At 34.2% G+C, this 23,557-nt stretch overlaps 1 protein-coding gene across 1 annotated transcript in view; it reads right to left on the reverse strand.

Annotated features, from left to right (window-relative positions):
• The window catches only part of CSMD3 (CUB and Sushi multiple domains 3), a 1,274,540-nt gene that overhangs the window by 185,816 nt on the left and 1,065,167 nt on the right, over positions 1–23,557 (reverse strand). Inside the window, exons 33-35 of the mRNA XM_043601622.1 lie at positions 3,739–3,852; positions 3,148–3,243; positions 1,392–1,595 (exon numbers count right to left, since the gene is read on the reverse strand). Coding sequence (XP_043457557.1) covers positions 1,392–1,595; positions 3,148–3,243; positions 3,739–3,852 — 414 coding nt within the window. The remainder of the gene's footprint in view (positions 1–1,391; positions 1,596–3,147; positions 3,244–3,738; positions 3,853–23,557) is intronic.

The raw sequence follows: 23,557 nt of genomic DNA on the forward strand, positions 1-23,557 counted from the left end.
AAACCATAAGAGATTCTTAAATACAGAGAACAAAGTGAAGGTTGCTGGATGGGGAGGCGGGTAAGGGGAATGGGTTAAATGGGTGACGGGCATTAAGGAGGGCACTTTTTGGGATGAGCACTGGGTGTCACATGTAAGAGATGAATCACTGGGTTAACTAACCTGAACTAAAAATAAAATAAAATAAAAAATAAATAAAACTAGATACATGTAATTTCATTTTCAGGTATCATAAGATATGTTATTAAAATATATTTTACATATTTATAAGTGTATATGTGTTATATGCATGTTATATGTGTGCATATACACTCTCGTCACATTCTGTGAACAACTGGAACTGAGATTATTAAAATAAAAACAAAATTGTGCTTATCTCTTATTTTTTAAAAAATGTCCCTCTTATTTTCTAGATCACATGCCAATAAAACTTTAACAAGTAAGAATTCAACTCATGAGAACTATTTCTTAACTTGTGATTATGTATTACCATCCTTCATTTAATGTAATACTATGTAACCAAAGAAAATAATTTCCAGATATGCTCTTGGGACAGAGAATAAATAAACTTTGTAACTCACTTTTTCATATCTACAGAATGCTATAAGAACCAAAAGTCATTGTAATGATCCTAAAATAGCATAAAATTCTAACTGTTTTATGGCTTAGAGAATATTTTAATATGTTTCATATAACATGGTTAAGAGCCCATTAAGTTAGAAAGTGTATATTCTGTTTACCAATTTAAATTAGATACAGTATACAATAACAATACAAACAATAAAGTTTGAAACATTAAGATCTGGCTAACCTTAATGTATTCTACTCATTCAAAGTATTACCACTGAGACTTGTGAGAGACTGAAAAAAATCTCTTATTTTATATTTTTTACACATATTTACAATAAATAAAAGATAAAAAACAGATTTATTTTCTAATGCATATTTTGTAATTCTTTTGATGCCAAAGTAGAATATGGCCAAAGAAATCAGCTTCTGAGATCTTTAAATGATACATAAATTCTTTACATATTGACATAGGACACTCTGCATAATGTTTGAGAGATATTTATTTCAATAGCCCATATCACTAGCATTTAAATTTTGTTATTGGCAATATGCACATATATAATCATCCATCTAAATCAATTAATGAGGACACTATTCAGCTAATTTAAAACAAAATATTTTTCATTCATCACATTACATCTCAACTGCATCCAATATCCGCATTCATTTGCATATCTAGGTACATCATAACTAACAAAGTATTTAAGGATTAATGCATAACTATTAGATAACATAGAATTATTGACAGATGCAAGATAAGTACTTTTGATATAAAATATAAAATATGTATAATCACAAATCTATCAAATTTACACACTTACCAATACAGGTAGGTAAGGAATCATTCCACTGGGCCAGAGAATTGGGAACTGTATCACACCTAATTGCGATGGATCCATGGAGGATGTATCCTGGATTACATTCAAAAAGAACCAATGAACCAACTGCAAATTCATTGCCGATCCTTCTTCCGAATCTTGGTTCAGGCACAGAACTGCATTGTGTGGAACTTGTTCTAGGAACAGCTGTGTACAAATAATTGTTTATTTTAATTTCATATTTGGTAGAGAAGTACAGATTTCAAAATATAACTAAACAAATCTCAAAGAAATATTCACTTTTTATCAGCACTCAAATTAACAACTTGAATGCATTTCTAAAAGTTTTTTTATTCGTACAGAATAAAATACAAGTTAAAATGGATACGGCTTTGTCATCAAGATTTTTAATTTAAAAACCATTCTACTTTTGAGTCTTTAAACAACATCAAGTAGATTTTTTTTATTTTTTGTTTTACCAAACTCATTAATATAACAAAGTACTTTGAATTAGATATTTAAATTTATGGGATGATGACTGAAAGATCATGTGTTTCTCTTTTTAACCTGGGATACCAAGTTCAAACAATATGTGGCAGGTTACATGAGGTGATGTCACAATTCACTTTTCAGTAGTTTCATCAATTTAAAAAAGAAAACACAACATTTTACTACACAGCAGGTTCACAAACTTAGTTGTTTAAAATATGTTTGTTACTGATGAGGACAATTACTATGTTCAAGGCTAAGTAGAATAGAAGTCAGACAGATTAACAACAATAGAAGTTTTAATTTTAATAATCATACAATATCAGATTTGAAATTGTTTTTAAACTTTATAGGTACGTTCTCGATTGTGACTTTTTTGTTTTAGTAAAATAGAATGATAACAGGATGTTTTTTCTTTTTAAAACACATACAGATGGGATTAAGGAGTTTGACAACTGCCCCGAAAATGATATGATGCATTCCAAATAGATTGGTTCCTCTTACGTGACTTGTAATAGTGCCTTTTTCAATTCATAATATCTCATACTGTTTAATGAAGGAATACTATTGAAAATGAAACAGTATAATATTATAGCCAACATTATAAATGGGATAAAATCAGTTAATAAAAATATCAAATCACAAATGTCTATAAATGTCTTAGGAATAAGTCCAAACTACTACATGATCATAAATAATTAAAATATTTGAAATTATAGGTCTTTTCTTATTTTAATGGTAATATAAAGCCTTTTCTTTAAAAGGCGAGAAAAATCTATGTAAACAAACTTTCAATTGCACAAAAATATTTAATAGCCATGAAGAAAGTTTGAAATCTCCTGAAAGAATGAGAAACTAAAATTTTAGAATGGAATAATGATTTCCCTGCATGTCTAAGTACATCAGCACAAAATTTGCCACATTTTTAATTTAGAATGCTGGACTATGGGGAAAATAGAATATGTGGAGACTGAAGAGTTGTCAGGAAAAAAAAACAGATGCTTTAAAACAATACGTTGGAAGGAAGGAAAATCATACTTGAGAATGATGATGTAAGCAATAGGTCACTTTTGACCTTGGTCAAAGTAACAATGCTCTAGTGAGAAGGGAGGGAACGGGGCAAAACTTAAAACAAAATAAAACAAAACAAAACACAGCTTTGATCTCTCCTATATGGTTATGAGGAGCTCGTCATTCAATAAACTCTGAACATAACATGAGGAAACTGATATCATTCCTTACTGTGTTTCTAGGCTACAGGGTCACTTACCTTGATAAACAAAGTGAAATCCCTTAGCTGTTATTGGTCCAACTGAAGTAAATCGAATTGTGATCTGATTACCTGAACTCAGTGGAAGTGATTCTCCTACTCAACAAAACAAACACTAAGATATCATAAATAATTTCATTCAGTAAACCTAACAAATTATATTAATTTACACTGTCTTTTGAAAATGTCAATCTATGTTCTATCAAATTACTTCAATATATCCTATCTCTGGCAATATATTCTTCGGGTTCAGCTTCAATCACAACCTTTTTACAGAAGGCTTTAATTACATTTTGATACATATTGTCTCATTTAAAAAGAATCCTTAAATATTTTATATTACATTTAACACCATAGACTAAGTGACTAAATATTATATTTACTTGATTACAACGCCCCAAAATAGTTGGTTATATTTTTCTCAAGCGTTCGAGTTATTATCGTGTTTCTACTTTTTTTTTTCAATAAAGAGTGATTCTATTTTCAGTTTATTTCTAATATGGATGACATAAATCTCAACTTTCACTACAATACCAATCAAAGTCAGTCTTTAATCAATAACTGATGCATGGCAGTTCTATTAAAGGATACCTGAATGGGATCCTGAGAGGGAAGATAACAGAGAAGATTGCTGAGTTGGCCCATCATACACCTCAACAACATCGTGGAGTGATGTCTGGAAAAATACAAACTGGCCAAACACCACTGATCAACAGGAACCAGGAGAAGCAAACAAATCACCAACCATCCATAAACGAAAACAAAAAATAAAAAACAAAACAAAAAAAAATAGAAAGAGGAGGAGAGAGAGAACAAAGTATTACAATATAATACTCATCTTTTTTTTTCTACCTTTAAAAGAGGGTAGATGCCAATTGGTTGATATGCCTGACATATGTATTTCAGGTCATAAAGGTAATGACCATGACCTAAAAGCAATAAAATTTTTAGATACTATATTTAAAATAAATTAAATGGGTATATACAGCATTTATTTTGAGATCAGAAATCATAAGGTTGGTGATTAATACTTTATAATAACTCTTTTTTTTTTTAATTTTCCCATTGGTAGTTTGGCTCTTTTCACTTTGTGACTCTCTTCCCTTTTTCTAATTTTTTTCTCCTCTTTTACATAAGATAATATTTTAACTTAGGGGAAGTTTTGTAGATTGCTTTGAAAATGCTATTCCATTATGAGTAATACTTCCACTGGAAAAATATCAGCGAGATTCTTTTCAGGTACGCAGTGTTTAGTTCACATTCTAACTTAAAACGGTTCCTAAGCATATATTGCTAATATTCTGCCAAAATAAATATTACTTATAATTCCTCAACAATTAAGGTATAAAATTTTAAAAAAATGAATGCTTTTTCATGGTAAGTACAGATCTGAAATACTTATTAATGAGTATTTATAAATGTCTCCTTATTTTTTACTTTTCCTTTAATTATGCCCTAACATTAAGTATAGAAACAACCCAAACTGTAACTTTAAAAAAAAAGAAAAGAACTTGTTTCAGAGCAGAAAGAAGCTTATGTTTTATGTTTTGTAAAAAATGAGATAAATAATAAAAATTATCTTTAAAACATTTTATTGAATACAAAACCTATGGGTTTAAAAGAGTGATTTCTTAAAAGTTTAATAATGTAAAACCAAGGTAATTTTTATCAACTCAAAATCACATTAGTGTAATTAAACGATATTGCATGAATACATATATTTTAAAAGTTCATTATTATTTACACTTCAAATCAAGATTATGGTCATCCTTTGGCGGTCTTATGAAGACAGGCTAGTTCATCTGAAACATGCTGAGTTTTGCCTATGAACACATACACGTAATACTGTAAACAAAGCTATACTTTTTTTTTTGGCCTGCTAAAATAAGCTGGTGATCTCAGTCCAGTTCTTTGTGGGGTAAAGGAAAAGGAATACAGACACGGAGTTGTTGTTTTGAACACTTCCCGAATATTGACGTGCTGTATTTCATAAACAATCCTCCTGAAAACATTGCTTCAAAGTCATGAAAACAAATTTATGTTTCTATCAAATCAGATACATGTAGGCAATTGTTTTAAGAGTTTACAAGTCACATGAAATTTCAGTCCAGACCTTTTTAGAAGATCCATATATTGGTCTACCAAATCCCAAACTATTTAAAAAACATTCGAAAAAATATTAAGAAAGTTTTTGTTTTCTGTTTTTGTATTTGTTTAGATTGGTGTTTGATGTGTTTTCAGATGTGTCTTTGAAAGCTTCAGTGACAATGCAGGTGTTGCCATTGCCAAGTGTTCCCCTTTCCCCCCAAAATCATGTTAGCCTAATTATAGGAGCTTTGCTAAGAGCATGTGCAACAAGACTCTTGGTAGATAAACTGTTCTTTCTTTATGTCTTTTTGGAAAGACCTTAGATGAAACATTAAAATTCAACATCCCTTAAATCTTTCTGCTTAAATATTTCAAATGTTTCATTCGGAAACATGCCCAGTTCCCAAGCAGATCACCACATTGCAAACATCTAAAAAACAAAACAAAATAACACCCACCCCTGTTCAAAACAAAAACAAAAACAAATAAAAAAAAAATCCCACACACAAAAAAGAGTCATCCAAGAGCTTTTTCTAAGGAAAAAGGGGAAAAAATATTTCTTTCCTCTTGTTCACAATTGTTATTTCTCCACAGGTCGAGCAGACTTTTGTGTCACTTGTAAATGGGAATGTTGAAAAGTGTGACTTTTTTTTAATGTTTATTTATTTTGAGAGAGAAAGAGCAAGAACAGGGGATGGGCAGAGAGAGAGAGAGGGAGAGAGAGTGAAAAGTGTAACTTTTAACAATATAGCCATTAACACAGTGTATTTGCATCATTTTAAGTAACAAACATTGTATGGCATGCCCTTGGAGTGTTCTTAGTAACTCGTGCCTGTAATTTGTTGTGCTAATTCTGAGGTGACAATGAAGAGAATTAAGAAGCATAGGGGGTGAAGGAGTGGAGCTTTGAATCTTGCCTTATGAAGTACTTACTTAGTACTAATAAGCTACTACTCATTTTTAAAAGTTTATTTATTTTGAGAGTGAGAGAAAGAGCACATGCAAGCAGGGGAGGGGCAGAGAGAGAGACAGAGACAGAGACAGAGACAGAGAGAGAGAGAGAATCCCAAGCAGGCTCTGCCCTGTCATGGTAAGATCATAACCTGAGGCGAAATCGAGAGACATATGCTTAACTGACTGAGCCACCCAGGCACCCCAGCTACTATTCTTTAATTGCTATCTAACTCTGTATTAACATAGCCAATGGAAATCTTAAAGTAAAAATAGCTTTTATTAGGAGAAAAGTTACTTGAGAGCATACTAATAAACTATTACATGAAAAATAAAAATTTTAAGTACATTTTGAATACATTTTTTGTAGTATGAAATATTTGATTTCAATCAGTTGATGCAAATCAACATTTGCATGGTGATTTCAGTTCCTACACATCAGCAGGTTGAGTATTGCCTCAGCAAATTATGTTACAAGCCTGAACCAAATCTTAGTCAGAAATCTCAAGAATTGAATGGTAAACTTTGTGTTTGCTTTTCAATTCTGTCTGCAAATGCCTTTATTTAGTTTTCTTACATTCAAGACATCAGGTCTTCTGCTTCTAAAATGTTCTGAATGGCCAAGTGCACCCTTGGCATGGTTGAGACTTTGTAGGAAAAAAAATTGTGAAAGAGTTTAAGATGGATCCAAAGATAACTGAATGTTCGTTTTTGGTAAGTGAGATGTTTTTAGCATACCTTTCTGGGTTACTGGTGTTTTGGGGCCTGTGGTGTATGTAATGGATTATTGTCCAATTGACAGACATGTTCTGTATCTATCCATAAATTAATTTTAGCATCCTATCTATCTATCTATCTATCTATCTATCATCTAGCTATCTATTGATCTATATTTGGTTATTGAATTCTCTGTTGAACCACTGTAGTATTTGACTAAAATGTTCATTAATTCTTGAGTTCAATAAAATTTTTGATGCAAGAAAAAAATTTGATACATGGTTATTTTATATTTGCATGGGAATCACAGTTATGTTCCCTTCAAAAAACAAATCAAAAAACCTTTTAATACTGACCTAGATACCTCAACTTAATGACTGGACCATCTTTTTATTTCTAGGACTACAATTAACCCCCAAAGTTTGGACTGATTATGCCTTCTGGAATGATTAGCAAGCCCTCTATCTTCTTTTTCTTAGTTTCCAACAGAGACACAGAATTCTCTGCATCTCAGCTCCACGCTTCTTTCCCTTACTCTGGAGATCTGCATGTGGACATCAAAAGCACCTTGTTCTCAGCCTATTAGAGTAGGCTATAAACACAAAGCTGTTTCTTACGAGAAACACCACTTCCAGTGAACTTTTTTTTCTTTCTTAAGCATAAGAGATCTTAAAAATAATGTTTTAATTCTTTTATTAAAATCCATTTTAAAATGCTATAGATGTATTATTGCGAGCTGGGAAAAGGAAGAAAAGGGAAGCCTGATAAGCTAGAAAATACCACCCAAAATAACCCTTCAAATCAGCCGATGCAAATAATCTATTATGTCTGAAACTACTTCTGACCTCTTATTTTCCATATATTTTACTCTAGAATACAGTTTATTAATCTAACTAATATATTGATTCTGTTCTATGATGGATCAAAACAGAACTGGAATCAGAAAGCTGAGCCATCCAGAGAGAGTCCTGCTCTTAGACCCCATTAACTATATTTGAAGTCATGCAGGTAGCAGCTTACCTCTACCTATGGAAAGACACTAGGTTAGCCAATTAAATCAATTGTAACCCAACAACAGAGCATGTTGGGCACATCTTTTAATGCAGATCATTACTATGCTCATCATTTAATCCATTTTGAAAAGCAACTCCTCTACCAACCTCTAATGGGCAATATTTAGGAGGTATCCTAGGCTGCATTTTTTTTAATCTATAACTTAAATTTTTAAAAGTCACTTAAATAGTCTGATTAAATCACTTAGATAGAGAAAACCTCTAATGTGGATTAGATAGGCAGGATATTTACCCCAACTTTAAAATTTTGTCTTAGTTCATTTGCTTCCCCATGATCAAATAAACTCAGAAGACATGACATTGTGTTTATCTGGTTTTCTTTGTAGGTAAATCAAGGTTTATTAGACATCTAATTTTTACAGGGTTGTTAATACAACCAAGACAGAGAGGCGGGGTTCCATTTACAGAGAAGGTTCGCATGATACAAGTGTTAACTTAACAAAGTTTCAGAGCCCATTTGTTTCCTATTCTGCACCAACTCTTTTCTACCACTTCTCCTTTAGTCACATTCATTTAACTCATGAGACTTTATCCATTCTGCTTAATTTAGCCATTCCAAATGTAAGTCAGTAAATGATGACAGGGTGCCGGGCATGTTATAAAGAAACTCTGAGGAGAAACAAGACAAAGCAAAAACAGAAACAGAAACAAACCAAAACCAAAACCAAAACCAAAACCAAAACCAAAACAAACCTGAGAATTAATATGGCTAAACTGTCAGAAGGCACCATGCAAACCAACAGTCTCCTGGAAAGTATCTTTGTGGAAAACAGTACAGTGGACACCTGAGGTGGGACATCGTTCACAACATGGCTGAGCGCCCAGAGGGGTGAGCATTTGTTTAGAGTATAAATAAATAGTTCTTTACTTTCAACTGTTGCTGATGTTCCGCAATTACCTAAGCTAGTAAGAATATTTTTTAAGTTACACTTCATTCTTGTGCCATCAAAACAACCAGAGGCTCACTGATTTAGCAATTAAGTTTAAATGAGGATAATAAAACAAACATGGACACAATTGATGTTATTCAGTGACTAGGGCTGGAGTTATTGAATTAAAAATAAATATTGAATCTATGCAAATACAGAAGGGTTTTAATTTTGCTTTTATCAATTTTATTGTTCTCTCAGGAAGGAATAACTCACAGAGTATCCCAACGGGGTACTAGTTTTAAAAGGAAAACAAACAAAACAAAACAAAATAAAAAATAAGAACCTCAGACGCAGATGGGCCATGGCTAAAGAAACTGATCTAACCATCTCTGTGGAAGGTGGTAAACGGTAAAATTAAAATGTCTTAGAGTTTGTGGTAAATTCAGGTCTTATTCAAATTTGCTTTGATGTAAAAGGGATCAAATTTAGTGGAGGAAGACAGAGAAGTAGTTCTCCTTAGGCATCGGTATTTCTAGTTGTCAGATGGATGGTACCTTATTCATCATGGTGCCAAAGTACTAAAACGACAAGACTTCTTTATGAGAGAATAGATAAAGCAGCTTAAAGACTGTCAGTTTCTGCAACTGAGCAGATTTAGAAGGACTAAGGCTTTAAACTAACAAATCTACAATTCTAGAATGCCCTGATAAAGGAAAATGAAAACTGTCAAATGAAGAGTTAGGTCAGGTTCTGGAATCAGACTTTAGGATCAAATCTAGGATGAGCCTCACAGAGAATTTACTTCACTTTTCCATGCCTCAATTTCCTCATCTGTAAAAGGGAATAATGATAATAAAGGTAACCTCATATGATTGATGTGAGTTATTGTATAAATTGATACTGGTAAAACACTTTGAACAAGTACCTGAAACACAATAGTAAGTATTAGTTACTACCATAAGTATCTCAGCTTTGTAAATTTATAGGCTACTAATTCAATATCTGAAAATTCATGATAGGAAAAATTTAATTGACCTTTGAGGTTACATAGCATATTTTTTCTCATACGTTGCTTTCCATACATGAGTCTTTAAAATAAATGTTAGAGCCGGTTGGGTTAGAGGAACATTCCATGCATTTTAATCAAGGTTCATTTGTCTTATGATTCCAGAATGACTAGGTACTTCTCTTATCTACTTGATTTTACATTCTCTCCTTTTGGATGGAATATGAAAGTGTAATTAGCAGTATTCTGTATGGACTAAGAAAAGAGGAGCAAGGTGAGAGAGCACTTTACTTTTGTTTTATTTTGCTCCCTTTATTTTAAGTCCCTCTGTTGCGAAAGCAATGAAACACCAACACAAAAGAAATAGTTCCACACAGAGGGGAGTCTAGACAGAAAAAGGAAAAAAAAATACTGTAAATTCCTATTAGATCTCAGCATGATTCTCAACATGCCTATTATCCTTTTTCAAAATCCACACATTCTCTTGTATTCTAGGGTTCGTTTTGATTGTATTAGGCACTCAGCTGGTTAGTTGCTCTGTTAAAAAATTGTAAAGAAGTCACCTCCATTTTGCTCAGCTTGCATTTTATTCACCGACACGACAAAGAAAACACACGTGTGCACTCACTCTACCAACAGAACAGAAATAAGATTCAAATCAAAGATGTGTTTAGAACTGTACTTGATTATATGTGAGAGCATAAAAAAATTACTGTTGGTGACATAAGATATCAAAAAATTTGGCTAGCTTTACAGGAATTTTGCTTCATACTTTCATCTCAGTATGAATATTTCAAGACAATATTGTAGAAATGTCCATGTATGCCAAATGCTTCCTTTTTAAATTAGTAACATATACAGAACTCGTTGTTCTCTATACGTTCTCACTGTGAAAGTACTTATAAAAAACTCCAACGTTGCTTTTTGGGATATTTTGCCACTTGGATACCTCATAATTTTAAAAGCATTCTCATTTAAAGATGATTACAAGTAGCCAATTAAAACTTCAGTTTTATGAAATATACATATATGTGTGTGTGCATTATACACATACATATAAAGTTAAATATTATAACAATTTATTCAAAAGCACCAAAAGGCAGAACTTTAAAAACCAGACCCAAGGGAGTGCCTGGGTGGTTTAGTTAAGCGCCCGACTTCAGCTCAGGTCATGAACTCGCAGTTTGTGAGTTTGAGCCCTACCTCCGTCTCTGTGCTGACAGCTCAGAGCCTGGAGCGTTCTTTGGATTCTGCCTCTGTCTCTCTCTCTTCCTTCCCCATTTGTACAATCAATCAATCAATCAATCAATAACAAACCAGCCCCAAATCACATTAGTGTGCTACTTATTTTCAAAATGTCACCCTGCGATGGAAAAGTTTGAATAGAAGTTGCATTAATTGATGTAATAACAATCGAGCATTTCATCAGTATTTTGGAAACTCTTCTATTTTCTACCTATCAGATTCCAAAGACTTACAGTTATCCTTTTAGTACAATACTAGTAACCTATTAACTCACAATAAGGTGCTTTATACTAATGCAGCATCTTAGTTAAAGTGAGTCATATGAATCATATACTAATTATCCAAAGGTTATTAAAATCACATAGAAGTTTGCCCCCACTACGATGCTGGGGCCGATCTTGCCCTAGAGCAAATAACCTACAAGTGCTAGGTTAGCAGCTCACAGAGTACTGTGAGAGCATTCTGGCTCTGAAAACAACCATACCAAACTCTCATTATTGCTATTTTGTAATAATTAGGAAAAGATGCTATTTAAAAACCAGAATCATGGCTCTGACCATGGTACCCAATTATCCAGGAGATAAGTAGTTCTAGAAATCTTGTCCTGCTTTGAATGCATAACAGTAAACAGGATCCTAATTTTTTTTTCCTGTTAGCAATTTCCTTCCTGTGTGATACTTGTGTTGATCTATAAACTGGTGTAGTGACTAAATCCATAATATTTGCTTTCGGGATTCTCTAAAGCTGGTTTTCTGTATATGCTATGGCCATTAGCCCACCACCAAAATTACAAACTGCCTATATGACTTATTTCAAACATATAGACATTATAAAAAACCCTTTTATAGCAAGTATAGTTCGGTTTTCTTTAATTGTTTCAGGAACAAATATCTTTTCAACGGCAAGCCAACAGCTTATCTGCAACTTGGCAGTTGTAACGTTTCCCAATAGCTGAAAATTAATTTGGTGTTCAAAAAGCAATGAAATCAAGAAAAACACAATAAGCAATTCTACTGCATGTTTAAAATAATTGAATCAGGAAAGCAAAATTAGAAGTTTAAAGTGTTACAATATTTTATTAGCACTTTTATTTTTAACTCAATTTCAATTTGGATGAGTATTTGTCTTTAATCACTCCTAAGAAAATTTTCCTACAGATTTGGCAGAATATGTCTGCCAAATCCCAACTAGACCAGACAGATTCAGGTCAGGAAAATATTCTCATGTGGACTATAACATAAGTTAGTGGAATTTTTTTTTATTATGGAAATTTCCAAACATACACAAACTAGAGAGAATAGTAAAATAAACACTCATGAACCCATCCACCCAGTTTCAACACTTATGAACATTTGCCCGTTTTGTTTCATTTTTTCTCTCCCATCCCTCCTATATCCTCAACTTTTGAGCACTTTCAAGCAACTCCCAATATCCTACCCCTTTTCCATAAAGACTTCAGTGTTTACTTCTAACAGATGAAGACTTCAAAAAAAATAACTACAATGTGGTTACCATATGTAATAAAACTAACAATAATTTCTTTCTATCATTGAGTAACCATTTTTGATCGCATTTCCTGATCTTCTCCTTCCAAAAAAGTATTTTTTTACACTTGTTTTGATTAAATCAAGACGCAAACAAAATCCATGCATTCCTTTGGTTGATGTCATATACTTATGGGAAAAATATGGGTCTTGTGAAGGCAGGGAGACTGAAATAGGATAAATCTCAACTGATCAAAATTCTCCTGTCATCTAATTTTTGTTGAGAGTTAATTGGCGAAGCCACAGTGAGCAGATAATTTTCTGTGGAGAACACCTCTGGAGGTGGGCGGGCTGCTCTGTGGACAAAGTTCCTGATCCTCTGAAGTCCTATTTCAATCAGAGCAGTTTTGTTTCTCTGTTTTATTATGGGACATTCACATACAATTCAGCATTAAACCTAGATTCAAATTCTTGCTTTCACTGGATTCTTTACACCCTGCACATCGCCTCCTACGCATGCCATGCCTTTTCTGCAGGCTCAGCACCCCGAACTCCTCAACTCTCAAAGTTCCACTGCTTAAGAGTTCTTTAACTGGCAAAATTTACATCTGTTTTAGGATGACAGATGGAGGGGTTCATCACAGGGCAACATCTAAAAGAGTTTCTCAGTTTCCCCCAACCCCCGCAAAAGAAAGAAAGAAAGAAAGAAAGAAAGAAAGAAAGAAAGAAAGAAAGAAAGAATAAGAAAAGAAAAGGAAAGAAAAGAAATCACTAGTCATCTCTTTAACTTGGGTTCTAGCTTCACCATGTTGGAAGTCATGCTTGTACATTTTCATGACAGAAGGAATTCCAAGCTTAATTAGTCTTAACGTAGATATAATGCTACTATGTTCTGAAATTTATTTTTCTGGACCATATTCCATTCGAAATGTCCAATTAGAGGAAGAGAATTTGCTGCTGCTGAAAATTTAGAAAATGGAGGATCTGGTATGTTCATTTATTTACTAAATCAATAAAAGTTATATTTACATAAAGGTATAATAATAACTGGTTATCATTTATTGAACCCTTACTATATGTAAGGATCTGTGCAGGGCTCTTTATACATATCAGCCACATTGATCCTTAAACTAACCTTTGAAGTAGGCACCACTATCTCCATTTTAAATATGGAAAAACTAAAACTTATTTAAATAAGTTAAAACAACTATCAAAAATTACAAAACCAGCAAGAGCTAAGATTTGAGTTCATGGAATATGAATCCATTTTGAGCCTGATCTCTTAAGTATTATTCGTAGAGCACAGCAATCTGGAATCTACTAGTGAATAAGCAGACTTGAAAGTCATTGAGGAAATCTTACTACAACAAAACCTGACAATTAACATCCATGATAAAGATTCTGAATATGAATTTTTTTTTGGATATTTTGTTGAGAAAGGTGGGGAAGACTTTTATAGTATATTTATAAATGTATTGTCTTAAATGACCAAATAATTAATGAATGTTATCTTGAAAACACATTCATATAATTTATATAATACTGTGCTCTTAATAAGTAAGGTGTTAGATGTCCTGTAGACTCTCAGCCCTTTTTAGGAGTAGATTTTAGAATTCAGAAGAGTAGCAGGGGCAGCTCTTTCTGCCCATGGATACTGTCCTCATGCTTTAATAAAACCACCTTTTTTGCACCAAAAGAAAAAAAAAAGAGTAGCAGAGTCTGTCACGTAAGTTTTGTTCTCATAATCATTTACAAAATAAAATGCTGGTCATAAAGAACCTAGGATTTACAGTTCTGTACACCTGGATTTGACCAGCTTTGCTACTTAGTGTTGTGTGACCTTGACCAAACTAATAAACCTTCCTAAATCTTTTTCCTGATCTGCAAAATAACACCCACTCCCTAGGCTTGTTGTAAAGATTAATCTGTAAAGCATCTTGTCCAGCAGGTGCTTAATATACATGATATTACTCACACATACACACACACATACACACACACACACCCACACACCCCATACCTTGTGACCTTTTTAATTGCTTGTTTAAAAATTTTTAAATCAAAATAAAATTATATAAATTAAATTCATCATTAATTTTTAACTCTGCCAAATGTGACGTTCAGAAGTGATAATAGTAATCTCAACAATGGAAACAAATAAGAACAACAGAATAGAAATTTTGGAAAATACCCTATCATTCATTTAGTCCAAACCATCCGATAATATAAATATCCTTTTAGTCTTTTAAACTTCCCCAGAGACTACATTGACCATACTGGTGTATAAAGGAGTTATTGAAATAAATCTACACAATATGTATTATTCAAAGAGCACAGTGAACTCTACTAGGGGAAAATTGGTATCATTTATTGTTTCAGTTCTCCAAAAGACTTTTCTTCTGTAGTTAGTTTTTTTTTTTCTTTTCAGAGAGTCTTAAACCATATGGTCTATTATTAAAGAAAGAAAAAAAAGTATTTTATGCTAGCCTGAAAAGAGCTACTCTTAAGTACAAATAAAGTAACTTATCTCACTGTTGCTGTCTTAATATCTTCGCCATCACTCTTGTCCTTATCACTGATTTTTGGCAACGTCATCATCATCATCAAAAGCATCTAATATTCTTCCACAGTTTCATTCCAAAAACCCTTACCATTATTAAGTTAGTTATTATTTACTATGTACAAAATACTGTACTGTTCCTGAGAAACTTACAAATGGATATTCTAGGTACATTGATACATTTTGGTATTGACAAATATTGATAAATTTCAGCTTTTCGTATAAAGATACTTTTGACTAGAAAATCATTTAGGTATACAGACAAAGCTGAAAGAAATTTGAAACTTTTTTTCCTTCACTTGGTGCACTTGTAAAATTTAGTTGGATTAACATCACTAGTTGATAAACAAGGAACCTATGTTTGAGGTTGATATATAAATCTATTGGTATCTGCCTCCTTATCCCAAATTTTGTACATATAAATCAATTTATTTATTTATTTATTTAATTTATTTATTTATATTTTTTAAGTTCCTTTTAAGAAAGTTTATAGGTACGTTAAACAATTCTCCACTGAATTCATAAAATTGCAGTTTGGGGATATGGCCTTTCATCAACAAAGATCTCATGGTAAATTGGTAATACAAAAATTAGTGATGATTAATATTCTGTCTTGCCTCTGTTCTTATATTGGGCCAATCTACATGATACGATTGAGTTGTGTTCAAAAGATATTACTAGCCTACAGGTAAGATTTTAAAATGCGTGTTCTCATCAAAATAATGTAAAAATGATAGGTGCCCAGATGAACTCACAAGATCAATTTGACCTGAAATCAGTGTAGTTCATGAAAATAAGAGAACATTTTAACTGTACAAGAGATTTCACAACCACCAGTCTCAATTCTTTGTTTTACAAATGATGTAACAAAAGTGCAGAAAGGGTGAAGGATTTGCAACACCAAGCCTGCAGGAGAATGCATTCTAAACTTCAATTAGAATAACAAGAAACATCCCTGCAAGACTGGGTCTTCACTAGGAAAAGGTTAAGGTCTCTAGACATAAATAATACAATTACTACACCTGCATGGAAAACATAGTTGATTCTCTTGTTTTGGGGGGTATTATGTTAGTTTCAGGTGTACTATGTACAACATAGTAATTCAATATTTTATTCATTATGAAATATTCAGCACAATAAGTCTAGTGACCATCTGTCACTATACAAAGGTGTTACAATATACATACATATCTACAATAAAGCTTTTTTTTAAGTTTATTTGTTTTTTTTAAATTTTTTTTAGTGTTTTATTTATTTTTGAGACAGAGAGAGACAGAGCATGAATGGGGGAGGGTCAGAGAGAGAGGGAGACACAGAATCCGAAGCAGGCTCCAGGCTCTGAGCTATCAGCACAGAGCCTGACGCGGGGCTCGAGCTCACAGACCACAAGATCATGACCTGAGCCGAAGTGGGACGCTTAACCGACTGAGCCACCCAGGCGCCCCTTAAGTTTATTTGTTTTAAGAGAGAGAGAGAGAGCATGCAAGTAGAGAAGGGGCAGAGAGAGAGGGAGAGACAGAACCCCAAGTAGGCTCCCCACTGCCACTGTAGAGTCTGATGTGGGGCTCCAACTCACAAACCGTGAGATCATGACCTGAGCCAAAAGCAAGAGTTGGACACTTAACCAACTAAGCCACCCAGGTGCCCCCATGATAAAGTTTAACATTAAATTAGGCACAGTAAGAGGTTAACAAGAATAACTAATAATAAAATGGAAAAATTTAACAATATACTGTAATAAGTTAGGTAAATGTGGTCTCTCTCTCAAGATATCTTTGGGGCATTTGGGTGGCTCAGTCGGTTAAGTGTCCGATTTAAGCTCAGGTCATGGTGTCACGGTCTGTGATTTCGCGCCCCAAGCTGGGCTCTGTGCTGACAGCTCGGAGCCTGGAGCCTGCTTTTGATTCTATGTCTCCCTCTCTCTCTGCCCCTCCCCCACTCACGCTCTGTCTCTGTCTCTCAAAACGTGAGTAAACGTTTAAAAAAAAAAAGACACCTTACTGTACTGGACTCACCCTTCCTGTGTGAGATGTGAGAAGTGAGGTGATAAAATGTCTATGTGATGAGATGAAGTGAGGCAAATGTGACAGAGCATTAAGTTATTATTGACTGACTGGCAGTACCTCAGGAGAATCTTTACTTCCTCACCGCAATTCACTGTGGTAACTAAAACTGAAAAGGGAACCAGTGGATAAGGGAGGACTATTGTATTCAAGTCTCATGGGTTGTCTAGATATGTCAGAATCCTTCCAAACATTCTAAATTACTTAATAAGCTATAATTCCAGTGGATATATCTCATGTTCCATTATAAAAAAGCGTTTTACTTACGTGTGCAAAATTTATTCATAGAACTGTATAAAGCACTCAGCTTTTGAAAGAAGCTGTGTGAAAAATGTGTTTTGGATTGTCTTCAATGGAAATATAGTTGAACATTAATCACTCTGTATCAGAAAGCAAAAGGAGCTAAAGTAGCATCACCTCCATCCTTCCCAACTTACTCTCAGAAATAGTTCTCTTCAGAGCACTGATCAATGGTAAATACAAAGATGACCACAAGAATATGACTCCAAAAACCAACCAACAATTTACAAATCTGTTTTGAATTACCACAACCCAGAGAAGAATAGTTATGCATTTAACTGAAAATTTAAAAATAAACTTATAATCATAGTCCATTATTAATTAAGAACCTATATAGACATAAAACACTTATGCATGTAATTCACTTTATATTATGTGTGGGTTGAATGGCTTACAAAGCCATAATAACTAGCTTCAAAACACAAATGGAACATTCTTTTTTTTTTCCCAATGGGTGAAATCTTTTTTTTCTTTTTTTATGTTATTTATTTTAAGAGAGAGAGAGAGAAGGAAAGAGAGAGGGAGAGAGAGAATCCCAAGCAGGCTCTGCACTGTCAGTACAGAGACTGACCTGGCCTCAGTCCGAGGAACCATATGATCATGACCCAAGCCGAAAACAAGTTGGTGCTTAACTGACTGAACCACCCAGGAACCCCTGAAATCTTATTTTTAATGAGATTTTAGGACACACCCTGGAGATCAAGGACACAATATGTAATTCATAAAATTATTCAACTCCCCCCAAGTATGTCTGACCTTGATCCAAATCACACAAAGAAAATTTTTACTTCTTTTTACATTTCCATTCTTCTATTTCTTCTCTTTTTTTATTTAATAAGAATAATGTTGCTTAAATGTTTCTTGTTTAACAGTGATTCTGCATAAGTAACTAAATTTTATTTCTTAATTGTTCATTGTTAGAGAATCTTTACAGTTAAATGATGCTGGGCTCCAATCAGCAGTAACCATTAAGCAAAGGATTCACATGTAAAATGGGACCATTATAACTTATTTTACATATGATATTCTAAAGTAAATTGAGAGGCTAAGAGAAAAATTACCAGGTGTACTCACAACTGCAAAGAAAAGATCTTTCCCCTCCCCCCACCGTTCCCGAAACCAGCCAGGGCGCGCCCGGTTGTAGTCTGACCTAAAGGCAGGAACCAATCAAGTTCTGCTGAGTGGTTTGAAATAAAGGTGGGAACCAAACAAGTTCTGCTGAGCGTTCAAATTTAAACGTCAACCAATAACAGCTCTGTAACCTCAAAAAATCCCTAACTTGTTTGTGCCTGTCTATAAAAGAAGCTGTAAGATCCTTGCTCGGGGCCTCTTAGCTTCACTGGCAACGAGTGCGCGGAGGACCGGGTTCGAACCTGCAATAAACGACCCTTGCCGCTTGGCTTTGACTCTGGACTCTGGTGGTTTGTTTTCGGGGGGTCTCTCGAATTGGGGCATATCATAAATAAGAGACTCTGAAAAAACTTCTGACTGTATGCTGTAAAAGGGTCACATGTGGCTTACAAGAACGTTTTGAGAATCCGAGTTATTAGAAATTTTACACCAAATTCTACCTTTATACATTTTTTTCATATTTAGAGATGATAGATACAGGGTGTTAAATAATATTCTGACTTCATGTTGTGAATTCCAAATATTATTTCAGGTTATTTTAGACTATTTGCTGGATTAGATAATTCATTTAGATTCAGTGGAGGGTAAAGAGGAGCCATGAGAGAAAAATCTAAAGGAAGCCTACTGTCACTGTTCTATGGCCACATGTGCTATACCTCCTTAAGCTGCCAGGGGGTTGATGTGCATTGTCTCCGGTTTTACCCATGATGACTTGAGCAGATGTTACCACCCCCATTTTTAAGAAGAGGAAACTAAAGCCCCAAAGCCATCCCAGTGGAAACGTGTGTAGCTCAAACTCATACTCACTTATTTTATTTTTTAAGTTTATTTATTTTGAGAGAGAAAGAGAGCGTACAAGAGTCGGGGAGGGACAGAGAGAGAGGGAGAGAGAGAATCATAGGCAGGCTCCATGCTGCGGGCAGAGCCCAACATGGGGGCTCCATCTCAGATGCTTAATGGACTGAACCATCCAGATGTCCTTCAAATTCATACTCACTTTTAATCACTGTAGTAAGCAACGGCATATCAAGTATATTGGACACAGACTGGATCATTTTTTAACATTCCCTCCTCCATATGGTAAAGCCGTCCTCATTAATTATTAGAAAATGAGTAAATAATAATGGCCAGAAAAGAAATACAGATAGTGACAGGCGCCTGGGTGGCTCAGTCGGCTGAGCACCCACTCTTAGTTTTGGCTCAGGTCATGATCTGGAGGTTTATGGGATTGAACACCACATTGGGCTCTTTGCTAACAACAGGGAGCCTGCTTGGGATTCTCTGTCTTCCCCTCTCTCTGCCCCTCCCCACTCTTATACTCTCTCTCCTCAAAATAAAAAAAACTTTAAAAAATTAGCATGAATTTGAGTTTCCCCTCCCCCTTTTGCTTTCTCTCTCTCCCTCTCAAAATAAGTAAACATAAAAAAAAATACAGTAAAAAAATTCCTTTTTTTGAACTCTGTGTGTGTACAAAGTATGCACAATAATATATATATATATATATGTAATTGTATAATGATGTGTATATATTATAGTAGTAAAAAGTTCAAAAGAAGAAAATAAATGTTATGGTACAAAAAGGAAGGATGTAATGGAGCACTATGTTAATTATGTGAGTGCAACTTTTGAAAAAGATGAGTAAAACAAAACTTTACTGAAGTTTTGACTCTCATTTTTTTAAATTTTAAATAAAAATAAAAGATACAGGTGTTTACATAGGATGGGTTTACTGAAATTAAATTTCTTTGCCTTACAATCAGTGCTCTATCATATTGATACTATTTAAATAAAGGAATATATAGTACAATGCGGTTGGAGATATGAACTAGGTGATCTAGAATAATTCCATATCACTAAAAATTTACTCTAAAAAATGATTATGGTTGCTTAGTTCTAGTGCATCAAGGACTAAAGCAAAGCAAAGCAAAGCAAAGCAAAATAAAATAAAATAAAATAAAATAAAATAAAATAAAATAAAACAAAACAAAACCCACTGGTGAATTGGGTGTGTGTGTGCAGAGTAAACATATTATTAAAAAAAATTGCACATTTCAATAGATGGTTTGTATTGATTGCAATCTTTCTATAACATTTTTAGAAACGATTCTTTAGCATCAAAGGAAATAAACAGAATCAAATGTCCCATTTTTTATTTTATTAGGTAAAAAGCAGAAAAAAACTGAACTATTCCATTCTCTGAGTGGTTCCTGGCCATTCTGTGACCCTCTCGGTATGCTCATGAAGCCAGTTCACAGATGAATGCCATCGCTTGTGTCTCCTAAAATTGTTACGTTCTGCTTCTCCGGCTTCTCTGACGCTGTGTATCTAGACTCGGTGTCTCATTTTCTTAGCTCATGTCTAGTCATCTTTGAAGACTCAGTCCAGAGATGCTATCACTGAATACTCACTGCTATTACCTCAGAATTTATTGAATTAAGGGTTGATCAAATGTACCTCTACAGTATTCACTGCGTGTTCTGGTCTTACAAGTTATTACACTCTTTTAAAATTTTGATTCAAGTATCTGTTTTTTCTCGACTCCTTGAGATTACTTATATTTGTATCCCTGTACCCACTTTCCTAGCACTCACCACACATTTGTGCAACGAATGTAGAAACTCCAATTATGTAACCCCCTCACCCCACACCAAAAAAAAAAAAAAAAAAAGAAAAGAAAGAAACAAATGCTGAGACAATGTTTTCCCTCTTTTCAAGTAATCAACACGATACCTCGCAATCATTTCAAATACCAGGTGTTAAAAGACATGTGTCAGTGCGACTTTCCTTTTTCATTTTCTTTGTTTTGTTTCACAAACAATCAATATTATTTAAGCAATTATCCATCATATCCGACAGAGCTTCCTTAAATATAAATTGAGTTGGCACAAGTTGCTTAAAAAACGACAGCAAAAATGAGGGTATTTCATTCAGTTCACTGGAGACTGATGGCCTCATGTCTTTAAGAAGGCAATACAAAATGCCACAAGTCAAATAAAAACAAGCTGCCCGTCCTCTGCCAAATCTCCCCTAACTTGAGGAACGGCATTTGCCTAGTCACCCGATCCATTTAACAGTATTTATGATGACCTATTCTGGGTCTGCGCTAGGCCCTGAGGTACAGTTTCTGTCCCCTGGAGCTGCTTTTTTGAGAAGTCCCTTCTTATAAACTCCTACATAGAAGTACACAGTCACGGCTTTCTATCTTCTGAATGTGTCTTGGTTCTAGTCTACCACCTGCTCTCTTCTCCATGCTCATTACTGTCTCCTCATTTCAAGCTCACATTGTCTCTAACCTCCTCTGGGACGTCCCTGGGTACAAATCTGAGGCAACTCCGCTTCTTTCTCCACACCTTTATGGAAGTGAGAAATCTAAAATACAAACCGATTGTGGCACTTCTGGATATAAGACTCTTTAGCTGTGGAATGGACCAGACTGGCTACATGAATAGTTTGATATTTTCATCATCTCCCCTGCCTCCAGTTATTTCCTTGGCCTTTAATTTCTAAAGCTTGTCTAAAGACCCATGCCCACCACCACCATCACTACTGTTAAGAAAAATACTTACAGATATGTTTTCATTTTCTGATATGAACTCTAGATCATTAAACCATGTTAATATTCTATTAATGCTCATTAAACAATAATCACTGATTTGCAACTTTTAGAAACTTGACCTATAGGTCAGTGTCTGGAAAAGGAATTTGGAGGTAATAAAAGCCAAGCTAAAATCAGAGAACTACGAAATTCAGCACACAAAAAAGTTGTTCTTCAAACAGAGATATAAAATACATTCACTATAGGAGGTAAAAACTTGGATATACTAAGCAAACAAATAGAGATTTGATCCTAGGAAAAATGAAGGAAAAAAAAAAGCCCTGGAAACTTGGTCTCAAGTTCATGGATATTTTAGAAGTCCAGTCGATATCCATTTATTCTACAAATATTTATTGAGTGCTGATAGCATATAAAGAAATATTCTTGGAGCTCAGAATATCCGGTCCCTGCCCTCAACAATCTCACAGACTCGTGAAGGAGATAACATATTAGCACACACGCGCCACTCTAGTGGTCTATGCACTCTACTCCTTGCCTAGAATGTCCTCCTTCTTCCCCCCTGTGTGACATCTACCACTTTGTCAACAGGAAACAAGGCTCACCTCCTCCCTGAATCTTCTCTGAATTCTCATCATACAATCCCACACATTTTTAACCCATTGAACTCTTGGGTATTAATACCTGCACCACCCATTCTGATATGCATGTGTTGCTGTTAGTTCTTATTTAGAGGTAATCCTTGACGGCATCACTCATATGACACTAGGCACTGCAGACACGAGTGGAAAAAAGATGGGCACAGTTACAAGTCTCATGTAACTGAATGGGTAGCACAGAAGACAGTCCTTAAGTACTGAATTAGAGGTATACAAAATGAGCACAAAGACCCCAGGGTGTGATAGAATAAAATAAAATAGAATGATATTTTGTATAACTAATATGAAAAGACACCAGAATGGCTTTACATGGTACCTCCTACATGGATTTCTTCTTAGGCAAAGAGTTTCAAAAGAAATCATGGCTAATCATCAAAAACTGTGGGAAACCTAACCTAACATCACATTGAACTTACTCACATATATATAGACAAACTGTAATTAAAAACCTTTATGGCTCAAATCTCCAAAGCAGCAAATTCATTTACAAACATGAAAGTATGTAACCTCTGCTGGAATAGGTCACCAGGGGCTTCTCTGTTTTAAAAAGAACTGTACTTCAATAGGTACAGTTAAAAAACAAAAACAAAAACACAGAAAAGTCTGGTGTCTCAAGGAGGTTAAAACAATACCAATTAACAACCCAATTCCAAGTAATAGCCACTGTACTTCTAATGCCAATGAAATATCAATCATTTTTGGAAAGTA

Source organism: Prionailurus bengalensis, chromosome F2, assembly GCF_016509475.1.
Source record: "Prionailurus bengalensis isolate Pbe53 chromosome F2, Fcat_Pben_1.1_paternal_pri, whole genome shotgun sequence".
Classification (NCBI taxonomy): Eukaryota; Metazoa; Chordata; class Mammalia; order Carnivora; family Felidae; genus Prionailurus; species Prionailurus bengalensis.